This window comes from Trichoderma aggressivum (assembly GCF_033847375.1).
Source record: "Trichoderma aggressivum f. europaeum strain CBS 100526 chromosome Unknown scaffold_002, whole genome shotgun sequence".
Lineage (NCBI taxonomy): Eukaryota > Fungi > Ascomycota > Sordariomycetes > Hypocreales > Hypocreaceae > Trichoderma > Trichoderma aggressivum.
Genome location: NW_026946368.1, coordinates 637,918 through 660,101, shown reverse-complemented (window position 1 = coordinate 660,101; position 22,184 = coordinate 637,918). Strand labels below are relative to the sequence as shown.

At 52.7% G+C, this 22,184-nt stretch overlaps 5 protein-coding genes across 5 annotated transcripts; 2 read left to right on the top strand and 3 right to left on the bottom strand.

Annotated features, from left to right (window-relative positions):
* Nucleotides 1–160: 160 nt before the first annotated feature.
* Nucleotides 161–2,645, top strand: Triagg1_1005 (uncharacterized protein; the record flags this gene model as incomplete). Its single annotated transcript, XM_062903660.1, has 7 exons — nucleotides 161–276; nucleotides 334–553; nucleotides 617–715; nucleotides 774–872; nucleotides 948–1,098; nucleotides 1,150–1,540; nucleotides 1,598–2,645. The coding sequence occupies 7 exons, from the start codon at nucleotides 161–163 to the stop codon at nucleotides 2,643–2,645; spliced, it is 2,124 nt and encodes a 707-aa protein (XP_062760229.1).
* Nucleotides 2,646–3,548: 903 nt separating this feature from the next.
* Nucleotides 3,549–4,937, bottom strand: Triagg1_1004 (uncharacterized protein; the record flags this gene model as incomplete). Its single annotated transcript, XM_062903649.1, has 3 exons — nucleotides 3,549–4,308; nucleotides 4,386–4,622; nucleotides 4,762–4,937. 3 exons carry the CDS (start codon nucleotides 4,935–4,937, stop codon nucleotides 3,549–3,551), a joined length of 1,173 nt encoding a protein of 390 aa, XP_062760228.1.
* Nucleotides 4,938–6,190: 1,253 nt separating this feature from the next.
* Nucleotides 6,191–7,321, bottom strand: Triagg1_1003 (uncharacterized protein; the record flags this gene model as incomplete). The annotated part of the gene is made up of 2 exons (XM_062903638.1): nucleotides 6,191–6,496; nucleotides 6,575–7,321. 2 exons carry the CDS (start codon nucleotides 7,319–7,321, stop codon nucleotides 6,191–6,193), a joined length of 1,053 nt encoding a protein of 350 aa, XP_062760227.1.
* A 1,664-nt stretch (nucleotides 7,322–8,985) lies between these two features.
* Nucleotides 8,986–11,005, bottom strand: Triagg1_1002 (uncharacterized protein; the record flags this gene model as incomplete). Its single annotated transcript, XM_062903627.1, has 3 exons — nucleotides 8,986–10,462; nucleotides 10,516–10,754; nucleotides 10,835–11,005. The coding sequence occupies 3 exons, from the start codon at nucleotides 11,003–11,005 to the stop codon at nucleotides 8,986–8,988; spliced, it is 1,887 nt and encodes a 628-aa protein (XP_062760226.1).
* Nucleotides 11,006–11,659: 654 nt separating this feature from the next.
* Triagg1_1001 (uncharacterized protein) lies at nucleotides 11,660–12,326 on the top strand (the record flags this gene model as incomplete). Its single annotated transcript, XM_062903616.1, has 2 exons — nucleotides 11,660–11,831; nucleotides 11,875–12,326. 2 exons carry the CDS (start codon nucleotides 11,660–11,662, stop codon nucleotides 12,324–12,326), a joined length of 624 nt encoding a protein of 207 aa, XP_062760225.1.
* Between the last annotated feature and the right edge of the window lie 9,858 nt (nucleotides 12,327–22,184).

Here is a 22,184-nt window from a genome sequence, read left to right as displayed (position 1 = left end):
TGCATCGTCAGCCGTCAAGCAGGGCTTTCTGAGCCTCTTGACTGCTGTGTAGAACTAATCGCAAAGGAAGCAGAGCAGAGGTCCTGCATAAAGCAGCTCGACGTCGCGCCCTTTCGAACGCAGTCGGCTGTTGCGCATCGCATCGCATCCATCATCTATCATGGCCCTTGAAGCGCCGCTGCGATCATCCACTGGAAGTCTGCAGTTTCAATTCAACCAAGGAGACATGTCTGCGACGTCCGAATCAGATGGGTTCAGGTCTCCGTTCAGAATCATGTAAGTCTAGGACTTTTGTGCACCAAAGCAAGTGCCCCATTGACTCGTCTACTCTAGGTCGTCTCCTCCACCCGCCACAGACTCTTCCTCGCTTCGGCCTGACTCTTTGCATCATCGGCTATCATCCCATTCGATGAATCTGTTAAGCCCTAGTGATATTGTCGGGCCCTCGCCTGTCACTTCCAACGGCACTGAGACCACCGAGATAGAGGACGATGTTGCCGACGATTTCGAGCTGGACCATCACGTAGCGGGGCCACCCCCTCGGCACTCGGATGTATGTAGCAGCTCCCCAGTATCATGTCTACATCCCGCCAGCGTTAACGTTAACATAATTTAGATGTTCATGCTTACCACCAATCTCCCGGAGATCGTTCGTCAAGGCAACCCTGAGGAAGCCGTCTCCGTCATTCACGCTCCGGAAAGCTTTGCTAGTTGGGTGAGCATTACATGTGACAAATCTGTTGTCGAATTGCAATGTAGCTAAACTTATGTAGGCATCCAGCGAGCCCTCTGCGTCAGTCACATCAACGGAGAGATCGTCCCCCAAGGCCGATGGCGCCAGTCAACCATCATCCACCGGGACCTTCAACAGCGTTAGTCCAATCTCTACCGGCATGGAAAGATTTTCTGCAAAGATTTCAAATGCTAATAAAGGTAACTTTATAAAGCCTCCCAGTCACCCTACTCGCCCTCCCATCTCCACCGATGTCAAGCCTGTGCGATACAGCTTAGACAGTGCCACACCACGAGCACAGGACTTGCAAGACATGCTCATGGATGGAAGCCGATTGCGTTCGAGCAGCACCAGCAGTCTTGAGAGTTGGTTTTGTAAAGCCTCAAAGACATCGTACCGTCGCTAACCAGGCACAGAAATTGACGAACAGACTGAGGCTGAGGGCGATGATGACGATGACGAACCCTTTCCTCACGTGCCTCAAGTAGCTGATGAGATTGGCGATTTACGAACTCTTCTTCACGAATCCTGGACCTTGTGCAATACCCTGGCCAACTTGAGCTCAATGCATCGACCACGAGCTTTTAGGGATTCGGGAACCCCAGATGCCGTTGAAAGAGCCTGGAAAGCGTGCTGGAAGCTCTGCCACCGCCTCTACGACAACCAAGATGAAGACCCGGCGTATTTAAGCGTCAAGTTCAATCTAGACCTATGCCGAGATTTTTGCCAAGCCCTGTTCGATGTGCGCGAGAAGAAAGACGAGCTGGCAGACTCTGTTTTAAGAGTTAGCTTTGAGTTGAATAACCAGTGAGTGTTGCCACAACCCTATCGCTTCTTTCCATGGTATCTAATGCCTCTTCTCAGTCTATACAGTGCACAAGACAACCAGACTCTTCCAGAGCAATTCCGAGAGCGAACCCTTGACTTTTATATCACGCTGTGTCATCGTTTAATGAAACAGCGCGGTGAGCTCTTTGGCAAAACAGATCAGCTTCTCGGGGCTTGCTGGGGCCTCGCCGAGATGCTCTTCAGCTTGCGCCAGAACAGACTCGAGGGTAAACCAGCGGATGGCGACCTACTTCTCTCTGCGGTTCAAGCGTGTTGGGGTTTGGGCGATATATTCAAAGACAGCTGGGCAAAGGTGAACACAGACAGGTATACTCCTCGGCCATCTACCCAGCAGAGCTTCTTCTCTCTCGCCTCTGATCAAACTGGACGTGAGAGTCGACAGTCAAATCGCTCATCACGCCACTCGAAACAAGTGAGCATAAAGAGCACCCATCAGGAAGAGCGGCCCCGAAAGCCTCCTCCAGTTCCCGAAACCCCAGTCACAGAATTTGAGGACACTCCGATCTCTCCAGAAAGCCGCTCTCCTCAGATGCCCAATCTCCTGGTGCTCGGCCCTTCCAGTGACGGCGGTCGAGGTGGCAGATGGTCCAGCAGTGCATCCAACCTGTCGAGCTACTCCCACAGCAGCAACAGGACCTCAAGCACCGCCACCACTACCACGGCAACCGAGGATCCCAACATCACGCGTGCCAAGATTCTCGTTCTCCGAGCCGCCATGACTCTTGGGTTCGACCGCGACACCATCACCGACCCAAAGGCAGCGCCCGCCCTGCTGCAGAAGTTTGTGCAGAGTCTCCCTGCAGATGCGTTCGGCACTTCGCCAAGAGAGACTACTCTCCTTCAACAGTTTAAGAACTCCGTCCTGATGGACGCCTTTATCCCCCGGAACCACTCGATTCCCTCTCGCGGCAAGCGAGTTCCGTCGGTGGATATGGCCAAAAGTATCCAAACATTGGCCAACAACTCACCGCGCTATGCCTACCTGCGTGATCTTTTTGGATTCGTCTTCAAGTTTCCCATTGAGGAAGTTGAAGCTCGACGACACACGAGCATCGCCGTATGAAGGCCCATTATACGTTCCCAGGTGCCGTCGCACCGAAAGAAGAAGAATAAACGAAAAAAAAACCGCGCCAAAAAAAGAAGAAATGAACAAATAAACAGGCGAAAGAAAGAAAAGTGAGACAACATGATCAGAGATTTAGCGACCATCTTTCCTGTTTCCAAAACGCTCTAGATACCCCTTTACACTATACTTTGAGTTGATCATGGCGCGTGGGGGAGGAGAAGGCAAAGGGGGGTAGTTTTATTAACGCCGGAGAATACCGTTTATGGGAGGAGGGCATGATATGAAGGGTAGAGCCGTGCAATCATTCGTTTGGATAATGAAGTTTGATGCCGATACGTCGCCGCAAGGCAAAGGGTTTAGACGCTGTTTGGATTTTTCACATGTGGAGGCCATCGTCTGTGAGCATTTTTTGGTATATAATACTAGTGTTGAGCGTAGCGAGCGAAGCACAATTGACTTGGGTGCTATTTCATTGAATCCTTTGACTTTCCCGTCTACTCCAACAATTTGACGCGAAAGTCAATCTACCGAAAAGAGAATACGAGAAAGTAGTGTGAAACGATCTACAGAGAGAGCATCGCTCTTGAGGCAGCAAAACTACTTAGCAGGCTATAAGCTCGACGGGAATTCCATTTCGTGTTTGATCATGTTTATAGGCGGTGAAGAGATGTGAGGGGAATTCGAGTGGCTGGTACGATTGTTGACCAAGAGCATTGGATCAATCGTCCCTGTGGTGGTGGTATCAGGGTGATTGATGAACGACTGATGTGTGGCGTGGGAGTTATCCGTCGTGAGACTACCGTATTTGACAGTCTGAAATGTCGACTCGATTGACGGCAGTGAGATGGAGTTGAATATCGAGCAATCATAAGCCGAAGGGGCTGTCGTCTGAGTCCAGTCCTAATGGCGCTCGTGGACATCTCCCTCAGCGACGACACCCTGCGAAAATGCCGACTCGATAGGCATCTCTTGGAAGCTTGGAATCAGCTGAAACGGCACGCCAGAAAGTGTTTCTAAAGAAGGATGTCTTTCCACTTCTGATATGGCGAGACTGGGATACTCTGGGTTCTCGGGGGCTTCGAGGTGAAGCTGAAGATCCTGCTGTCTCTGGGGTGTTTGATCGTACGGATGCTCTCTGTAATTCTGATAGGGATATGGAGTGATGTTTGGTATGAGTGGCGAGAATGACGAGGCTGACGGGGCAGCCAGGAGAGGTTGGAGAAGCTGAGGTTGGTACTGGATTGTGAGTGTTTGAGGGAGCGTTTGAGTTGGCTCGGCTGAGTGATGATACAACTGCTCGATAGTCGAAGCAGGATATACCAAGGCCGACGGGTTCATGCTATGGTTGACGCTCGTAAACACGGGAGAGTCGGTTTCCCAGGTAGTCAACGGCACGGATGGTGTCCAACCAACGCAAGTACCGGTGTTGTGAAATTGAGACGGCATCGGTTGTTGTGTGCTATGATACCCTTCCGTATGTGGATATTGAGTGTCATGATAATCATGTGCCAAAGAAGTCGTTGTTGGATGGACATGCGATGTAGATGGCTGAAGATCGAGAGCGTTCCATTGCTGCGGAGGCGTCTCATACTGAACGGTTCTTGAGGCCCGATCTCGTTGAAGCTGTGGCCGTTGTGGCCCGATGATTTTCTTGATGAACCTTGAATTTGATAGAACTCCGCGTTAGATATTGCCCTTTCAAGATGATGGAGTTGCTATCAGTAAAATAAGTCATACCTCGACCGGCCGGAGCCCGAATCATCAGCACCTCTCTTGCGCTTCGCCCGTATCATTGCCACCGCTGCATCCTTTGACTCATTTTGTCGTTTCTCTATCTTCATTGATGGCCCATCTTCTCTGGGATTGCCGAAATCAATATCATTGCCTTGTTCATCTTCCCCTTCCTGCTCGCCCGGATCACCGGGTTTGGGTGATGTGGCTATTCTTGGAGCTCGAGTATTCACCAACGGGCTACTAAAACGCGGCGAGTAACACCATGTTAGCTACTTTTCTATGAATCTCATCGTCACTTGAGGGTGCCCCAATATTCCTGGAATAATGATAGAAAGGGGCGGCATCTCGGGGTAGGAAAAGGGGGGAGGAGAGCACTTACTTAAACCTAGGGTCTTTACCGTATTTGTTCTTAATGTAACGAATCTGATTATGGTTCAAGCTGCGCCCAAACTTGTCTTTGAAGTGCGTCTGGATGTATGACTGCTTCTTCTTGCCAACGACGGCAGAGAGAACCCAGTCAATCTCCTCGTCCAGATACTGCGCCGCACCGACCATGGCTGCTCTGTTTTGTCTTGTTTGGCTTTCGCGATGCGATGACGGCAACAAGGATATCACAAAGCTTCCAAAGAAGAACTTACTACCGTAGGTAGAGCTGGTGTTAGGGTTCGAAATGCAAAAAGCCGGGTTCTGCCAGAAACTCGTATAGAAGCCTTTTCCTGAGCTTCTTGACTCCTCAGCGTCTTATACAACCTCCCGTGTGTCCAAACGAAATTTGAAAACAGAAAAACAACCGTCACTGTTCTTGTTTGCCTTGAGCTCAAAACTGACTCACTCTCGAGACACAGAAGGGGGAAACCACCACTATCTGTAACGCTCTGTTCAGCAAACAGGGGGTTAAAAAAAAAGAAAGAGGAATCACATGGGCAAGTCACATAGAAAGCTCAAGCCTGATCAAAAAAATGAGAGAGAGGGCGAAGAGAAAAGAAAAGAAAAAGAGGACAAACGCGGGTGTCTACGAAGACGAAGCCGGCGTCAATGCCGGCCTGATCCTCCAGGCCGGAAGCGACACGGAGAAATACTCCGGGCTCCCGATCACGAGAACTTCCGACGTCGGCGCCTCTCCAAAAGAAAGAAGAGGAGAAGATGGTTCTCACACTTGTGAGAGCGCAAATGCTGCGTAGAGAAAACAGAATGATGAACTGTTTGAGAGCGCAAATGCGTAAAGAGTGAAGCAATCTGAGGAGAATGTATCCTAGGTGTAAGAGATGTCACGAAAAGGGGGGAATGCGAGGAGGAGGTGCGTTGAGGCAAACGGCCTCTTTCTAGGCCGGATACAAAAGAGCTGGCCGCGCTTCTGATTCAGGTACGGGAGCTGCCTCGTGGCTGATGCAGCCCTATCTATTGTGCTGGAGAACAATAAGGGAATCGATACGCGTTGCCAAATGATAGGTCAGTTTGACGCCTATAAGGGGGATCAAACCTCTAGATGCAGTGAATCATGGCGCCATTTTGGCAGACAGGAGGTCAGTTGCCTGGGGGAAACCAGCAAACGAGGTGGGTCACGGCGATATTTGGCTTTGCATCAAGCAGACTTGCGGTGACGGGAGATGGGACGAAAATCTGGTTGCTGTGCTTTTGCATGCGTGGAGATGCATCACTAGGTAAGCTTCATCTTGCGTCTGGGTCTAGTGAAAGTGTCCATATGAATCTACGTGTAAGAATCTAGCTTCTATATCCCATCTCCAATCTCTAGTCTATCATGACCTCATTCTTTACTTCATTTGTCCATCGTCTATCGTCTATATGAATCACGTCGTCAAAGGTGACCCCCCACGCGAAAAGATTCCCAGCCAGCACTTGACTTGGCCCTCTTCCTCGTCCTCGCCCCAATCATCCTCACCAGCGAGCTCACTCTCCTCTTCGCAGAACAGCGGCGTCTCGAGGTCCAGCATGGCCTGTTTGAAGGCCTCCAAAAGAGTTCGCGTGATGTTGTCCCTCATAGGCACCATGACCACCGCCCTGGATTCCGAACCGAGAGCGAGATTCTGGCAGATTGCTGAAGAGAGAAGTGCCGGGTGATCATCGTCGTACAAGGAATCAGCGGCGAGAACGAGCTGTTCATACCGCAAATGGCGTTAGCAAGAGCGTTCTTATAAATTGCCTTGAATACGAGGGGTAAATATTGAGCTTACCTTGAACTGAAAGGGTTCACCAAAGAGCTCTTGGTCAATCTCGTCTTCCTCTCCGCCCCAAGTAAGCGGCCCGACCGACATGGATCCTCCTCGAGACTCAACCAAGATCTTGTTCTTCTCCGTATTGTCCTTGAGGTTGGGAACAATGTTCGGCAAGTCGCTGAGAATGACATGCGTCTGCCACAGAGCCGCAGCCGCAACACCCAACAGCCCAGTCCCCGATCCGAGCTCCAGAACCGTAGGACGCGGCTGACCAAGAGTCTCATCAAAGAGCTTGAACAGCGACGTTGCAGCAAGCCGGGGCAAATGGCGCGATAGCACATACGAAGAGCCCCAAGTCTTGAAGCCAAGTGAGTCGCCCGTCAGAGCCGGCTCCTTGATGATCAGCTCAAACGGCTCGCACGCAACTCCGTCTCCGTCAAACGGCCACCGCCTCGTGACTTCGCCCATGGCGGTCCTGCCACATCTCTCGGACATGCGCTTGCTCGCCAGCTCCCAAAGCGTCTCTTGCTTGTCGTAGTCGTCGATCCACGCGAGGGGGCTCTTGATGACGGACGAGATGTAGCGTGTCACCTCAGCCTTGCGCTGGGTAGCGAGTGACTCTTGATGCGCAATAATGTCGGACTGCTTCTGTCTGTGGTTCCACACGGGCGGGCTGAGTTCCAGGCTTTGCAGAATGGCCAAGAGCTCCTCGTAGCTCGGCCGCTGCCACATCTGCGGGAAATCCTCCGGAGCGAGTGTCGCCATGTTTGAACTATCGCAAACCCGAAAGTCGTCTAGAGAAAGAGAGAAAAATAAGCGGTAAAGCTATGAATATGCCAAAGTACACCTCTAAACGACCAAATGAAGAAAGGAAAAATAAGAGAAAAAATCGGACCTCTCAACAGAGAGCGGGAATCTACGGAGCTATCATGATGAAGATGCGTATCTTAAAATCCGTTCCAATATACAACGATGACTTCCAACGGAAGCTATACAAGCACCGCAAATATATAAAAAGAGAGTCCACATGCATGGATGTCACCCGCACACGAAAAAGAAAAAAATCGGACCCTGACTAAGAAAAAAGGGCGGTACAGATGGCAGGCACTCCATGGATGTGAATGGAAGGAACGACACAGAAAGGTGGGGCATTGCTACACCCCACGTGGGGATCCCTTCCAATTAAAAACGAAGGAAGGGAAAAAGCGAATTGCTAGAAGAATCGCAGTAAATAAGACGGCTGGAGACAATTAAGCGGGACTCTCAAGGTGCTTGATAGACCTACTAGGTACTATAAACCACTACGAATATATCTGCCTAGTACCTCAGTAGATAATGCCTATATAGAGATATATCTATTCGATGCAAGCATCCAAATCTACAGTCTATCATTCTAACCATCGCCCAGAAGCAAAGCAAAAAAGAACTGAATCGAAAGAAAAAAGGCAAACATCCAGGGTAGATTGCTCACATAAACCAACTATTCCCGAACCCGTTACCCCAACACCAGCCGCAGCTTATCCTTCCATATATTAGGTACTATTGCAAAAGGAACGGACGGGCCGCGAAATGAAAAGGGCCTTGCACGCAATCACACGGAATCTCCCGTAAACATCAATCAAACAAACCCCAGGCGTGAAACAGAACAAAAAGAAGTATTGGTAGGCAAAGAGTAAAATACAATTTACTAGTATGCTGTTTCAACTTCAGCTGCAAGCGTTAGTTCGCTCCCTGACATTTTCGGCCCTCGGCTGCCCCGTAAAACCGGTAACACTACAGTAGCATCTGCTAGAATCTAGCATCTGGGCATTAGTGATCAACAAAGATCTTCATGCTGACACTGATCGTCTTCGCATGGCTTAGATCCCTCGCGCAGACCGCGGCAGCATGACATCAACATCGGCGTCACAGTACAGCACAGCACAGCCAGGCAACTGAATTCACACAACCAACACGATGACTTGGTTCTTGTTTGTTCAAAGACTTTTGTATCTTTTTTGTATCTACCAATTGCTGCAGGCCTAGACTACTATACCTAGTCAGCACTAATTTTCGCCCCGTGTAGCAGGGCCCTGTGTTTGAAATATCAACTAAGCAATTCAGACAGATGTTCCTCTGCTGGTCTCTTTGCTCGAGACTCTAAATTCGAATGGTATCAGCCATATCCTGCGCCAGAGCGTGCCTATCCTAAAGGCTTTCGCTGTGAGATGCAAAATCCGTTGCCCAAATTCCTTGGGGTAAATGCAGAAAGCTCATTGTTTGCCGGAACGCCAAATGTAAAAAACAAGAAAAAAAAACAGCAAATTATCCAGTCCCTTTTTGGTCCTATTATCGAATCGTCATTTCAACTTGTAAATCGTTAACCTCCCCTTTGTGTGTGTTGATGTTTTTGTGCTCTGTGACTTTCTTGGTCGTGGTGCTTTCGTCGCCTAGTCTCGTGCAGGCGAGCACTCTCGGTAAATCTCCTTCTTCATGCTCTCAAGCCGACCTCTCATATCCAGCAGGTCGGCCAGCTTTTCGTGGGGAGGGTTGTCCAGCGCCGAAATCTCGTGGTGCAAAGCTTCGTATTGCTGGTAGTAGGCCTTGAATTTGTTGGCCTTGCGTAGGATCTCAATCGAGACGCTCTCTGCCGCTCGTCGCTTCGCCGCCGAAGGCTTGGACTCCATATCCGTCTTTCGCTTCAGCTTGGGCGGTGGTGGTGCGTCGTTGTCGAGGTCGGAGGCATTGGTAGGTGGTGAGGAAGCCAGAGGGGATGACTTGGTGGGCGATGTATTCTTGCTCTTGAAAGATGAGGATGCAACCGTGCCGCGAGAGTTGACGCTGGCATCGGATGGGCGGTGCTTCAGCCGGGGCGCGGGCAGGGGCTGTCTCTGCTTGATGCGCTTCGACAGCGGCGTTCCAGAGCTGGAACTAGAGTCATCATCCTCACGAGGCCGCTTGACAGGTGCTGGGCGAGTCGGGGCCTTGATGGGTGGACGGCCAGCGACAATGACTGTGTCCTTGACCTTGGGGGCCGCAGGCTTTGGCTTCGCCTTGACGGGAGGCGGAGCTGGAGCCTCGTCGCCTGAGGTATCCGAGTTGACAATGATTTCCTGTGACAGTATACGCTTTTCGTTGCCTTTGGAGCCAGCCTTGCTCTTGGTGGGAGAAGCCTTTGGGGCGGCGGGCTTCGCCTTGGGCTTGGAAACGCCCGCCTTGGAGGGCTGGAGCAGCCGTTTGACTTGTGCGTCCTGGCTGCTGGCCTTCTTCGCCTTGGCAGGGAGGGGGTTGGACGATGATCGTACCATCTTTTCGCCATCCAAACCATCGCCAGAGGTGAACTCGTCGTCGGCTTTCTGCACCTTGATCTTGGGTGCCGGGGGAGGGGGGCCCTTTGCCAGGTTTGCCTGCAGCCGGCTCAAGCATTTTCCCTTGCCGCGCTCCTCCTTCGGAAGCAGCTTCTGCCACACAGCCTCGTAAGCCGATAGCCTCTGCTTGTCGAATTGGCGGATCGCGTTGTCAATAACAACTTGCCGCTCCTCCTGAGAGGCGTAACCGTAGCTCCAAGGGTCGAGCTCCTTCCAATACGTCTTGCCCATGGTCCACGTATCTGAGTCGGCGTTGTGTTCAGCGACCTTTTCGAGGGTCAATCGGAATTCGTGCTCCTTGCCGTCCCATTTCTTCTTCAGGTATTCCGTCGATCGGTCCTTGACGGCCAATTCGTGAACTAGAGTCACTCTCTGCTCCTTGGCACGTTCCATAGCTTGCTGGGATGCGGTGAGTGTCGGGTTCAGCGAAGGCGAGGTGATGCCATTGAGGCTGGGCGAGGTTGGCAAAGAGCCAGTTTTTGAGCCATAGTTGGAAATGGGCTTGGCCCTGGACTTTGCCGAGGCCTTGGTCTCGGGCAAGTTTCCGACGACGCGAGCCCTGATAAAAGGTGTTAATACACAACACCACAGCGACATGCAAATGGCACAAACCTCTCTCGCGCTGCGTCATGTGCCGCCAAGCCATTTTGCAGAGCTTCGATATCAGAGTCCAGCCCAGGGGTGGACGACTTTCGGCGGTATGGCCTGGCAGGCTTCGCAAAGACGTTGGTTGTGTTGGCTATTCTCTCCGCCCGGCGTGTAGACTCGAAGGGGCGGGTGAGGTAGAGGTCGTAATCGGCGGAATCGTTGGGAGCGGCGATGCGGTGCGACTTGGAGCCGTATTGAATGGTCTGGAGGTCGGGCCCGGAGCAGTCAGCACACGAGGTTTCCCATACCCCCCTATGGGCACACTTGAAGGAGGCAGACTTACGGGAGTTTGGCCCAGCGAGAGGCGCAGATCTTCGCCATTGCGAGAAGACTGGATTATTGAGTCGATCGTCGACCTGTCGAGCTGAATGTGGAAGGCCTGTGGCGGTAGGCCTGACTCGGAGCCAGAACCCGCCAGGAGCAGGCCGCTATCCGGGACTTTGAGAGAGTTCATGTTGACGACTGAGGATGCGGATGCGGATGCGATGTTGGTATGATGCAGCTTCCCAGTGGCAGACAGACGAGCGCCAGAGAATTGCGGGAGTTCGCAGGCAACAGCCGGAATAACGGAAGGGCTTTGTTGTGGTCGAGACAAGAGGAAGAAGGCGGTCTTGAGGGTATAAAGATGCCGAAGTTGAGTTTTGAGAGGGTGGAAGAAAAGACGCTTGTTTACTCAGACTCAACTGAAGAAAACAAACTCTATAAGCGGCAGGGAGGACGCCACATGATCGATTGAGAATTCGGCGGCGGCCAGGAAGTGAAGACGACTCGAAGAGCAAGTGAAGGCAAAGTGAAGAGGCTCAAGGACAAAGGGCGAGTCACATCCAGGCAGCGCGGGTGGGCCTGCGATACGGGAAAATGGGTAGATGCGGAAGTGAACTGCGTGCAGCGTTCAAAAGGCCGGCCTGAACACCGCAGCAGGAGGCTTTGGTGGCACGCAATCGCAGAGGCCGAGCAACGGGGAAAGATGAGGTTGCGTGGGAGAGGGAAAAGAGTGCAATGATGCAGCTCCCGCGGTGGAGAGGCGTTGTGGAATAGCAACTGGAGAGGTCTACGGCAGGAGAAGAGGCAGAGGCAAGTTCCAGTTCCAGTTGGGGGAGCGGAGACAATGGCGGCGAGCGGGAGAGTGGGAACAGGCCCAGGGCGTGGCTGCTACGGCTGGACGCTGGAACAAGCACCAAGCAGCGCACGCAGAGGGGGGGTGGTCACATCAGCTTTGTACCTATATGGGTACCTGTACGTGTGCGAGTACCTGTACTGTGCTGCAGAACAGCACTTGCGTACGAGTACATGCGCGCTACTGCCTGTCCCTCGACGCTACAGACTCACGGCGGCGCACGCCTGGGCAGGGCAGCGACAGGGCATCGACAGGGCCCCAGGCGGGTGGAGGCCAGCACGAGGAGGTACCCGGAGCTAGAGGCTCAGGTAGCGAGGTACGAGTACTTTGCGCCTTGCACCGCGCGCAGCCAACGTTGCAGCACGAAGGCCCAAGGCTGGCAGAGGCTTCTCCAGCGCTGTTCCGGCGATGGCCAGCAGTCGAGTTCTCCCCCGGAGACCGCCCAGCAGCGCTCCATCCATGCTATTGGGCTATTGGGCTGACCGACGATTCCCAGCGTCCACTTCAGGGTCGAACTGATTTCAACGGCCACTTCTGGACGATGCTGGGTCGACATTACGGGACCTCTTCCGGTACATGTACATACCTAGGACCAGACGACAAAAAGGCGGGCCAGGGCACCGCGGTACTCCGCCAGGCCAAGGAGCTCCCAGCCTAACGCCGCCGGGCTTAGCCTTGCGGTACAAGGGTCAAGTACCTGTGAGGTCGGGTAACCTTCATTCCACCCGGCTCGGAGCCTTGTCCTGCTGGGCCAAAATAAGGCGCTGAGAGCGCAGGTTCTCTCTGCTGTGACACACACGCCGGACCAAGCCAGTTGCTGGCACATACCTGGAGGGTGCTGTGCTGTGCTCGTACTGCACATGTACACGTACCCGAGGCAGGCAAGGCATCAAGAAACGGTTGATCTGTGCAGTTGGTGGTTCAGTTCTGGTTTTAGTGTGGTTGAGCTCGACTTCACTTCCGATTGACCTCAGCTTGTCTTCAATTCGGGTCAGTTGCGTTGAGTTCACTTCACTTCAGCGCGGACCAGAGCAGCGCTGATTCACCCACTGCCCATTCGATGCATTGATCTTTCTCCCCCCCCCCTGCGTCTGGCCTCTTTCAATCAATCGCCTACATGGACCTCATGTTTCCTTACCCAAGGCATTGACCCATCTCATCTACGGAGCAGACGCAGTTGCCCCATATCAGATTTTGTCTGGACTCTTTTTTTGGTCCTTTTTTTCTTCACCTCCTTTGCGCAGGCCCCCCCCTTTTCTGATCATCAATCAACAGCCCACCACCAACGAAACTTTGAGTAGATGGGTACAGTCAAGATGCGTGATTGTATAGGTATTGATGTCTACCTACTGTATGTGCGGGACTGTTCTTCCTTCGTCAGGCACAGCGGCGCACAGGCCCTACCTCTGGAGTGTGCTGTGACTGCCCTTGTGCCCCTCGAAGGGAACATGAACATCCATCTCTGGCAGAACGGATATAGAACCGAACGGGGCCCTGTCCCTCTTTGTGCCAGCATTTGCCAGCAAAGGGCCAATTCTGGCCACGCCCCCTCCCATCCAAATTTTTTCCCTAGCAGCTGGCGGTCATGGCAAAAAGCCAAGCGAGTGCTGTCGATATGTACGTGCATGCAGCCACAGTCGTACAAGACTAGCGAGCTCCTGATCCTAGCAAGTCAAGTCGAGCACAGTTGGCGAAGCAAAAGAGAAGAAAAGAAAAAGAGTCAAGCGTGCAGCGCCGTGCAGATACCTACAGAGTACATGTGCCCTACGAAGCCTTGCGAGTCATCCGCGGGCATGCTCTTGCACATGAAGCAGGTTGCTATCCGCATGACGAGCGAGCGGTATGTATCTCCCCGGTACCACCCGACCTAGGCTGTATGGGGATCACCGGAGCAGGGGAGCTAACCCAGCGAGACGGTTAGAAGATTCAACGACAGCCATAACAACATGGGAGCTTAGCACCGACGCCCGTACGAGTACACACGCAAGACATTGCTTCACCCAGTACCGAGATATAAAACGGCCGAATTCTGGGTTGATCCCGTGCTGATTGCATCTTGCCAATCCCTCTCGCCTGCTTCCATTGGGGGGACCCTTTGTATACAAGCAGCAAATAGCGCCGCCGGTCTTCTCAGCGGACTGCAGTGTCATGTGGAACCGGGTGACTGCCCACGCCGCCTTATTCGTCTGCGAGCGTCGCTTGGAATTTCCCTGACAGTGACGCCTCCGTATTGGACAATCTGTGTAGCAGGACAACGTCCAATCGGCATCACACAGACGCCTTTTGGGCGAGCAGAGAGGGTGTGCGGTTGCGCTCTGCTGACAGCAGCCCTACGACCGACGATTGTTTCAGCAGCATCTAAAATACCGGGCAATTCCTTCGAGAAAGAAAAAAAGCTGGGGGCTGCGCGCGCGATACGACTGCACGTCCTTTAGCAGACCCAGCATAATCTCGACAAGAACACCCCAAGTTTATTTGTCAGACGGCACAGAAACAAGCCAGAGAGGTACATGATGCAGCGGCGAGGTGCTCCGTACAGCGTCCAGCGCCCGTACTTGTAGCTTGGAGGAAGATCGTCAATGCACGTGTTTGCAGGGTAAGTTGGTCCGGCATGTAGCTGGAAATGAGGCTATTACAAGCCGCATCTTGACGTGTGTCGAAAGTACGGTACCCGGGTACGTACCGTTACAACCCCCAAACCAACACAAACCCGAATATCACTGATGTCGCTGCCCATTGCCATCTTGTGCCCATTTGCATCTTAGGGCACCAACCCGATGTTTCCTCCCTCATGCATACGGATTACCTGCAGGCCAATGGCGGCGCCGCTTTGGGCTCGGTGAGTCGAGTTGCAGCTGCGCTTCTCATCTCACGGGGGCCGGCGAGAGACTTGGTGGCACACGACACGAGCGCTGACATCACGCAGCGCACAGCTCTTGCGGGCACTCGACGTACCTGTACGTGTACCTGTGCGTGTTTCTGTACGTGTACAGTACACGTACATGTACATTAGTCAGGATCCAATGGTACATGCAGAGCGCGTCACAGCCCTCCGCCTCTCGCCTTGCCCGACAGGACAAGACAGGCAGCGTCGACGTTTTTTGTGAGCTGTGCTGGCCTTGCAAGGCAAAATGCCCGCTGACGTCTTGTATCGCCATTGCATGCACATGGACGTTGCACCGGCATGCGAACGTGAACGTTGACCACTGCCAAGTTCGTGGCTGGTGGCCGCCTTTTTTGGGGATCCGGACATGGCTCGGTCACCGGCCGGCGCAAGGAGGTGCAAGGACGCATTGGATGCTTTTTATGCGGAAGGCATCAGCCCATCCAGGCCGCGAGCTGCCTCTTCCTTCTCGCCTTACTAACTTGATGGCTTGATGTTTGTATATATAGTAGCCATGCATGTCTAGTTGGTACCTCGGCACCGTGCCAATGTTACATGAAAGCACGAGCAGAAGCAGAAGAAGCACGAAGAAGAAGAACACAAAGGGCGTCGATATTAGTGGAGGGGGTGTGTGCGACATTCCCGCGATAGACTTGCATGGCCACCAGTCAGCTGTCGTTAGCAACGGCCTTTTCCCACGTTCATCACTCGTACCCCATGTCAAAGTCGCAGGTCGTCACGGCTTCGGTGCCCGCGCAATCTGGCCGTCAGCTGGGAGAAGTGATGATGCATCAGTACATTCCGCTGCCCGAGCTAGCAGTAGCAGCAAAAGCAGCGGCAGCCCAGAAGCAGCTTCAACGCTGCTCGACTTGCTGTTGCTGGTTGGCTCCTGAATCCTTCGGACCAGCTGCTGACGGGTTTCCTGGCGACCATGCTGGAGGCCCATCTTCAATCTCAGGTTAGCCTCTGAAACATTCCGTGCTCAAGTCAGCGCTGCAGAGCTGCTTGTATTGCAGATAAACGGGAGGGCAGCCCTCCCTTGTATCCTTGGATCCCTAGGCTGGCAGCAATCTGCGAGGATCCAAGGCCTGGAGCTTTGGTACCGCACGCCGGCGCCAGTAGCCCGCTCCACCCGGGGCTATTTATTTCAATATTGACATTTGATCACCGCAAGCCACCCGCGGACGACCAGACAGTCGGTTTGTTGGACGAGGGCCAAATGAGATTCTCGTCAATTTCGAGCCCGACGAGAGCTCATTCGTTAGCATCGTGCTAACACGCCCGCATGCGCATACTCGTACAGTGGGCGATGATAGGCACCGGGTCTGTCTGCACTCGCACGCTCTGCCCAAACAAGCGAGAAACAGACGCCTCTCTCTCGTCTCACTCACTGCACCAGCGTCTTGGCCTGGGTAAAGCGGCTGGGTAATGCAATCCGGCGCAACGGCTTTGCCATGTCTGGAACGCAATGCTACGCAAGTAGCAGCAATGCCTGCGTTTGGTGCAGGTCGTCGCTCGCCACCGCTGGCTGGCTGACGGCCGGCAGTGCCGCAGACACGTATAATGATCCCACTCCAACACCGTACTGGCACCCCCCCAAAGCCTGAAGGAGACTTGGGATCTGGGAGCGAGCAAATTGATCTGATGCTGGCTAGCACGTACGTACTACTCGAACTTGCTACCATGTCGATACGCCTCGCCTTGCACGAACCATCTCATCGCAGGTCTAATTCGACCTGGTGCTAAGCCTACCATGGCATGGCAACCGCGGCCATACATACTCGTACAGCTCGTTAGGCTTGTGACGATGCAAGGGAGATGGCTCTGCCACGGTTGGCCATGTATCAACGTTAGCACGTTCTGCGAGTGACGAGCATCTCCCTTGCCCGAGACACCTGGTTCGACACTGCCGTGAGGTACGCAGCTTGTTCCAGATTGATCTCCCGCGGCTACATAATCCCTAGCGAAGGCCCCCCCCCACCACTTGGCGCTCTTGCTCACGGCCAATCCAATGAGGCAGCTCTCTCGCGCTGAGCATCTTGCACACACAAAAACCGGATGAATCATCTGACCCAGTGCCACCGGAATGAGGAGATGCGCAGTCGTGCGGCCAGAGGATAAAGCCCCCAAAGCAGCCTCTTTTGTTGTTTGGAGGCTGGCTGACCTGAGTCGATCTGGGGAGACCAACAACGAGACAAGGGCTTTGCCGGCGGTTAGACCCCAGTGATGAGATTCGCAAACAGGCGCGCGCCCGCTGGGGAGAGGGCCCCCAGCTTGATTGATACGATACCTGGTAGTACATGGGAAGTTGGAGTATGGACAAAGTACCGTATCGTATCGGTACTCGGGGCTTGTAAGACGGCTCTGAAGCGGAATACGAGCTGGCAAAACATTCAAAGGCAAGGCTCAGGGCGGGCTGTAAGCCGCAGCGCATTGGCTCTTTTTAAGTTGTCGGGGAGATAGATGGCGACAGCCGTTGCTGGGGACCACGGGCAGCAAAAAAAGAAGAGAAAATAGTCTAAAAGTATGTCTCTTTTCCCGCCAAGCACAAAGTCGACGGCCGTCACCCCCAAGAATCGATCCCAAGGCTGGATTCGCTAATCATGGCCGGCTTCCATGTACGTGCGAGAATATGTAGCCAGGCCGCATGAGCGATGAATAGCTGGCACGTGCCGCTGTTTGTCCCGTCGCGGGGCCCAATCGCCAGCTTCCACATTTGGCGTTGCTTGCCGCTGACAGCGCATTTGGGAGGCCCTGCGGTTTGCCCGCATTTTGGGGGGTGTGTTTGTTGTGTGCTAGTACGGATATATAAAGTGATTTTGACGGACGGATCTCGAAGTGTCTTGTCGACCTTTTTGGTGGTGAAGCAAGGCCGGGATGGGGCACAAGAGATCCGTTGATTGATCCAAGCAAACAAAACAAACGTCAAACACCAGCCACATCGGACCAGGCCAGAGCATTGACCGCATCCAAGCCTCAGGTAGGTACTCCGTTCAGCACAGGACCAGTACCAGGTACTTGTACCAGTACCAGTACTCTTGCGAGTACTTCTTCCAGGCTGATGGGCATTGGCGGACAGGCCCGCTGCAAGTCATGCAAATCGGGCATGGCGTGGCGCGCCACACTCGCAAGCGTGCAGCAGCAAGGCAGGTACGACGACCCGGTACCTCTGCGCCCGATGGCCGGACTTTGTTTCGTACGAGTACGAGTACATGCCCTTGGGGTACAAGTCCAAAGTCAGATTTGCTCGGATACGAGACGCTTCAACCGCAGAGTCTGGATGTACCTGTTTTTTTGATCTTGTTTCTGTTGTTACATGCATGGATGCATGTTTGTGTGTATGCTTGTAATGTGCCTTCTTTTGCCTTTTGCCTTTTGCCTGGGGGTGTCGCAGAAACCGCTGGTACTCGTACGAATGCTGTACTGTAGATTCTTCCCACTGGACCGTCCCCGATCCATGGGCCTCTTTCGCGGCACGCCTCGCTCAGGTCCCGGTGCAGCATCTCTGGTGGTCGGTGCATGGCGCGATGTTACTCTTTTCTCCTTTGTATCTGCGTGATGACTGTGCCTTGTACGAGCACACGCACACGCATCACACTCTCTTCCCTCCCCCGTCATCGTGATTTGTTGTTTTTTTTCTTTTCTTTTTTTAGTGGTACGACGATGAGTATCCATTGACGGGGTAGATGAGAGGACCGCTGACTTGCGTCTGGAAATCGCCTGACGAAGCTTTCCAGGTTTCTTGTTTCCGATTTGAGACACCCGGATGTCGCACAAGTGAAATTCCCTGGGGAACTTTTTCCCTCTGATACATATCACGCGGGGCCCGGCATTTGATTGACAGTTGACGGGCCTTTTCTTCAAATACTGGATGCCCTCTTTTATCCTTTTGCCTTTTCTTATGGCAACACCACCGCGCCTCAATGACACACGCAACCACACAACTTCTTTGGGCTCCACGTATTTATACCGATTCCACTTCCTAATGCACGCCTAGTGCGGAAATGTATTGGAAATTTCTTTTTGCCAGCGGCCATGACGCCGTCTCCTGCAGCTACCGCTGCTTGCTTGCTGCAAGCAGTACCCTCGCCTCAGGGAATAGAAAATCCAATGCAGTCTAATCTATGTATGTAGGTCGTATGTACGGTCGACCGCAGGGCCCGGCCGTTTATCAGTTTTGCCGGAGTCTAGATGCATTGGGATTTACCCGTCTATACAAATTTTTCTAAATGGCTCTTTTTTTTTGCTTCACTTTTTTTGTGTGTGTCTTCTTTTGCTTTTGGCCATTCTCTCTTTTCCTGGTTCGCGATATACCGGGTTGTTCTATTTGATGAGATCGACTTACCCAACAGCACGGTAGAGCTAGGAAACTAAAAAAGCCGTAGCGCAAGGATGAAAACCATCACAACCAACAGACATTGGATGGGAGGTAGTAGGTACATACCCGACCCGGGAGTACTGCTAGAGGTACTTGGGTCATCTGGCCGCCGCGCATTCTATTGGTTCCCCATGGTGATCAAGCGATCTCGGCATTATCCGCCTAGGTGTTTCTCTTTCGCTGCCCTCCCCACGCATATTGAGCTCACAACTGCTCCGGTACGATATGATACACCGTCAAGACGGAGTACCCAAGGTAAGGTAGTACTAAGTACTCGTACCAGCTACTCCGTGACTGCCCTCTGTCCGTGACTTGCTCCGCGACTCGTTTCCGCGGTCCCCGTCCCATCAGATGATCTGTAATCAAGGGCTAGCTTGCCTTACCCATCCCCTTCCAACGGTTTCTCTTCTCCCGCCGGGGTAGCTCTTGTTTGGCTTGGTTTCGTTTTTCGGAGAGGGTCTGGCGGCATTTTGTGGGCCTTGATTGTGTCATCTGGCAACTGATGAGAAACCAAGAAACCAAAAAAAACTGCCTCTCTGCTGCCTATCCCATCAAGATTAGCGGGAGTAACGCAAGGTCCCCCGACATTTCCGCGGTTCGGACAATACATACAATACAGAGAAAGACCATTATGGATCGTTGATTGAACAAGGGTCCTTGGGGGTGCTGTTCGGTGAGTGAGTCGAGCGCTGTCATGGCAATGGAGCCATTTTTGGCCTTTGCTTGGACGAGGGCCCCGCAGTACATGTACAGAGGCACCTGTATGAGCTGCATTCATTCTTGTCTTGGTTTTTTGCCCGAGTTACGACGGCTCCGAAAGTACTCCGTGTGAATTCTTATTCTCCTGCATGATTTGCCTGACAGACACTTCCCGAGACGAGATGGTTTGCTGAATTGAACCGATTGAAGCCCTCCTGCGTGTCTTCCGAGTACCCTCGGGCCTTTCCACCCCTCCCTTTCCTCTCCGAAGAAGCACTTCAAATGGTCCGGCGCAGCGTGAACCAGCATTGGCACCGTCTCCCTCTGCGCGCAACCATTATATAAACAGCTAGAGCGAAGCCACATGGATGTGCCTTTTTTGCTCTCTGAGGGGTCCAAGGCTGATTGCATGACCCGGGGTCAGATCATCCAGAACAGAGGGGGGGGGGGTGTTGAACGATCCACGGCTAGCCTGGGTCTTTAATCACCGTTCTGCCGCCACCTCCAAGTACGAGTACACGTACTGTACTGCCAGTGGCATACATGCCAAGGTACAGACAGACGAGCCATCAGTCACAAGAGAATGGAGATGAGACGACCGAGGACGAGATGCAAAAGAGTTGTCGACTTTGGCATCTGAGAGTGGGAACCTGGGCTCCGTCCTCGCACATATATCGGTGTGCCGGTTCGGTTTGCTTCTCCCCGACTCTGCAATGCGACAACATCTAACCGGGCTGACTCTCGACCCATTGATAAAAGAGGATGGCCCCCATGCTCCCGGCACGACCCTTGGACACACGCGGAGAATGGCACGGCGGACAAGAAGGACAAAGAGAGACGAGGGACAAAGCGCCGCTGTTGGCAGTGTTACTATGCATACATACAGTACGGATTGATTGCTGGACATTGGTAGCGCTTTGCCCCGATTCCGATCCCGCAAAGCAACCGACATGCTGCTGAGCAGTTTTTTGGGCTGTTTCCCTCGCCGACTTACAGCCACCATCTTTTTCGTTCTCTTGTTCCCTTTGGCTACGCAAGCCACAAGACTGCTGCTAAAGCCAAATAGTTGGACATGGACCGTCGTACTAACGTGGCGAGCGAAATGCGGGGTGTGGGCAACAAAGCAAAAAAAGCAAAAAAAGAAGCACAAATGACAGAAGAAAAGAGCCCGTCGTCAAAACGGACCAATCTCGGCTAGTCTGGCCTTGTTTGAATTTAGACGGGGAAGCAAATTGGGCCTCCCGCAGTCGTTTTTTGTTTTTGATCATTGGATGAAGGGTGAAATGCAGGCTTTTGCTTTTCTTGCAATGGACGCGTGTGATAGGCCGCAAGCTTCCTTCTCTCTCTCTCTGGTTTCGGCTGGCTGACGCTGAAATATTGGGCCAGGTCAGACACGGACAGGAAGCGAAAAGAATGAGAAAAGAGCTTGGGGGCTAGCTGCATTTAGCTTTGGCCGCTGGATGCGCGCTGCGGTTGGGAAATATGGGCTGGCCGAGCTTTGCTTTATCCCGTTAATTGCCAGTCTGCCGGTGACATTTCGGCGAACGATGGACTAACAGTGCAAATGGCGTGTCCCTTTTGATTCTAGGCGAGCTGCTAAACTAAAGAGCGAATGTTGAGGGGGAAAAAGGCCAAGGGGAAACGATTCGGAGAGATTTCGACCAAGATGCGCCTTTTTGCTCGGGGTTTCTTTTGGGTTTTGTACCTAATGTTCGTCTGGGTTTGGTACCATTACATGTACCTACCGTATGCGGGAACCAATCCAGCTTTGCTGTCTCTGCAGTTTTGATAGGCCGCATGCCGCACTACTCAGGTAACACAGCATGAGACTGAAGAAAAAAGTGCCTCTTGAGCGGAAACACGATTCGTCAATCCTTTAAGACTGCATGGAGAACAACATTAAAAAAAAGCAAAGAAACCCAACAGCAACGGAAGATGGAAAATCCTTCCAATGCAGCAAAGGTGAGGGGCACAGGTGAGGTGAGGGGGTCCTCTGATATACATCCAACTGCTGTAGATTCTACATCCAGGGTACGGGCGGCACAGGAAAAGGAGGGAGGGCTCGCAAGTGGCTGTCTGAGATGAAGATGCGAGTTTCATGCAAGTGCTTTTTGAGACATGCATCTGAGGAGGGGGTGCCGTGCTGAAGAATGTTTCGTCGGGTTGTCGCCTAATAAGCTTGGATCATGTTCCTTTTTGCCCCGTCTTTTTTCTTGCCTTTTGCCGTTTTATATGAAATGATGGATTGACTCGATTCAATGGTGATCTTGTGATGTGACAAAGTTCATTATGTTGAAAGGGGGAAAAGAAGATTTGGAATCACATGATGGAAGCATAATAGCCAGATGCTGCTTGCTTGCTTGGTGATGAGAACAAAACTTCATCTCTATTTTTGATAATACACACAATAATAATTCAAGTTCTGAAGAAGAAGCCGCAAAGTGCATATCAAACACTTCTCCCCCCATGTTCATGACGCCGCTCCCACGCCTCAAACAAGAACAGCCATGGTCGCCTCTCGCAAGTGTCATATTCTATCCTCTCGTGCATTCCTC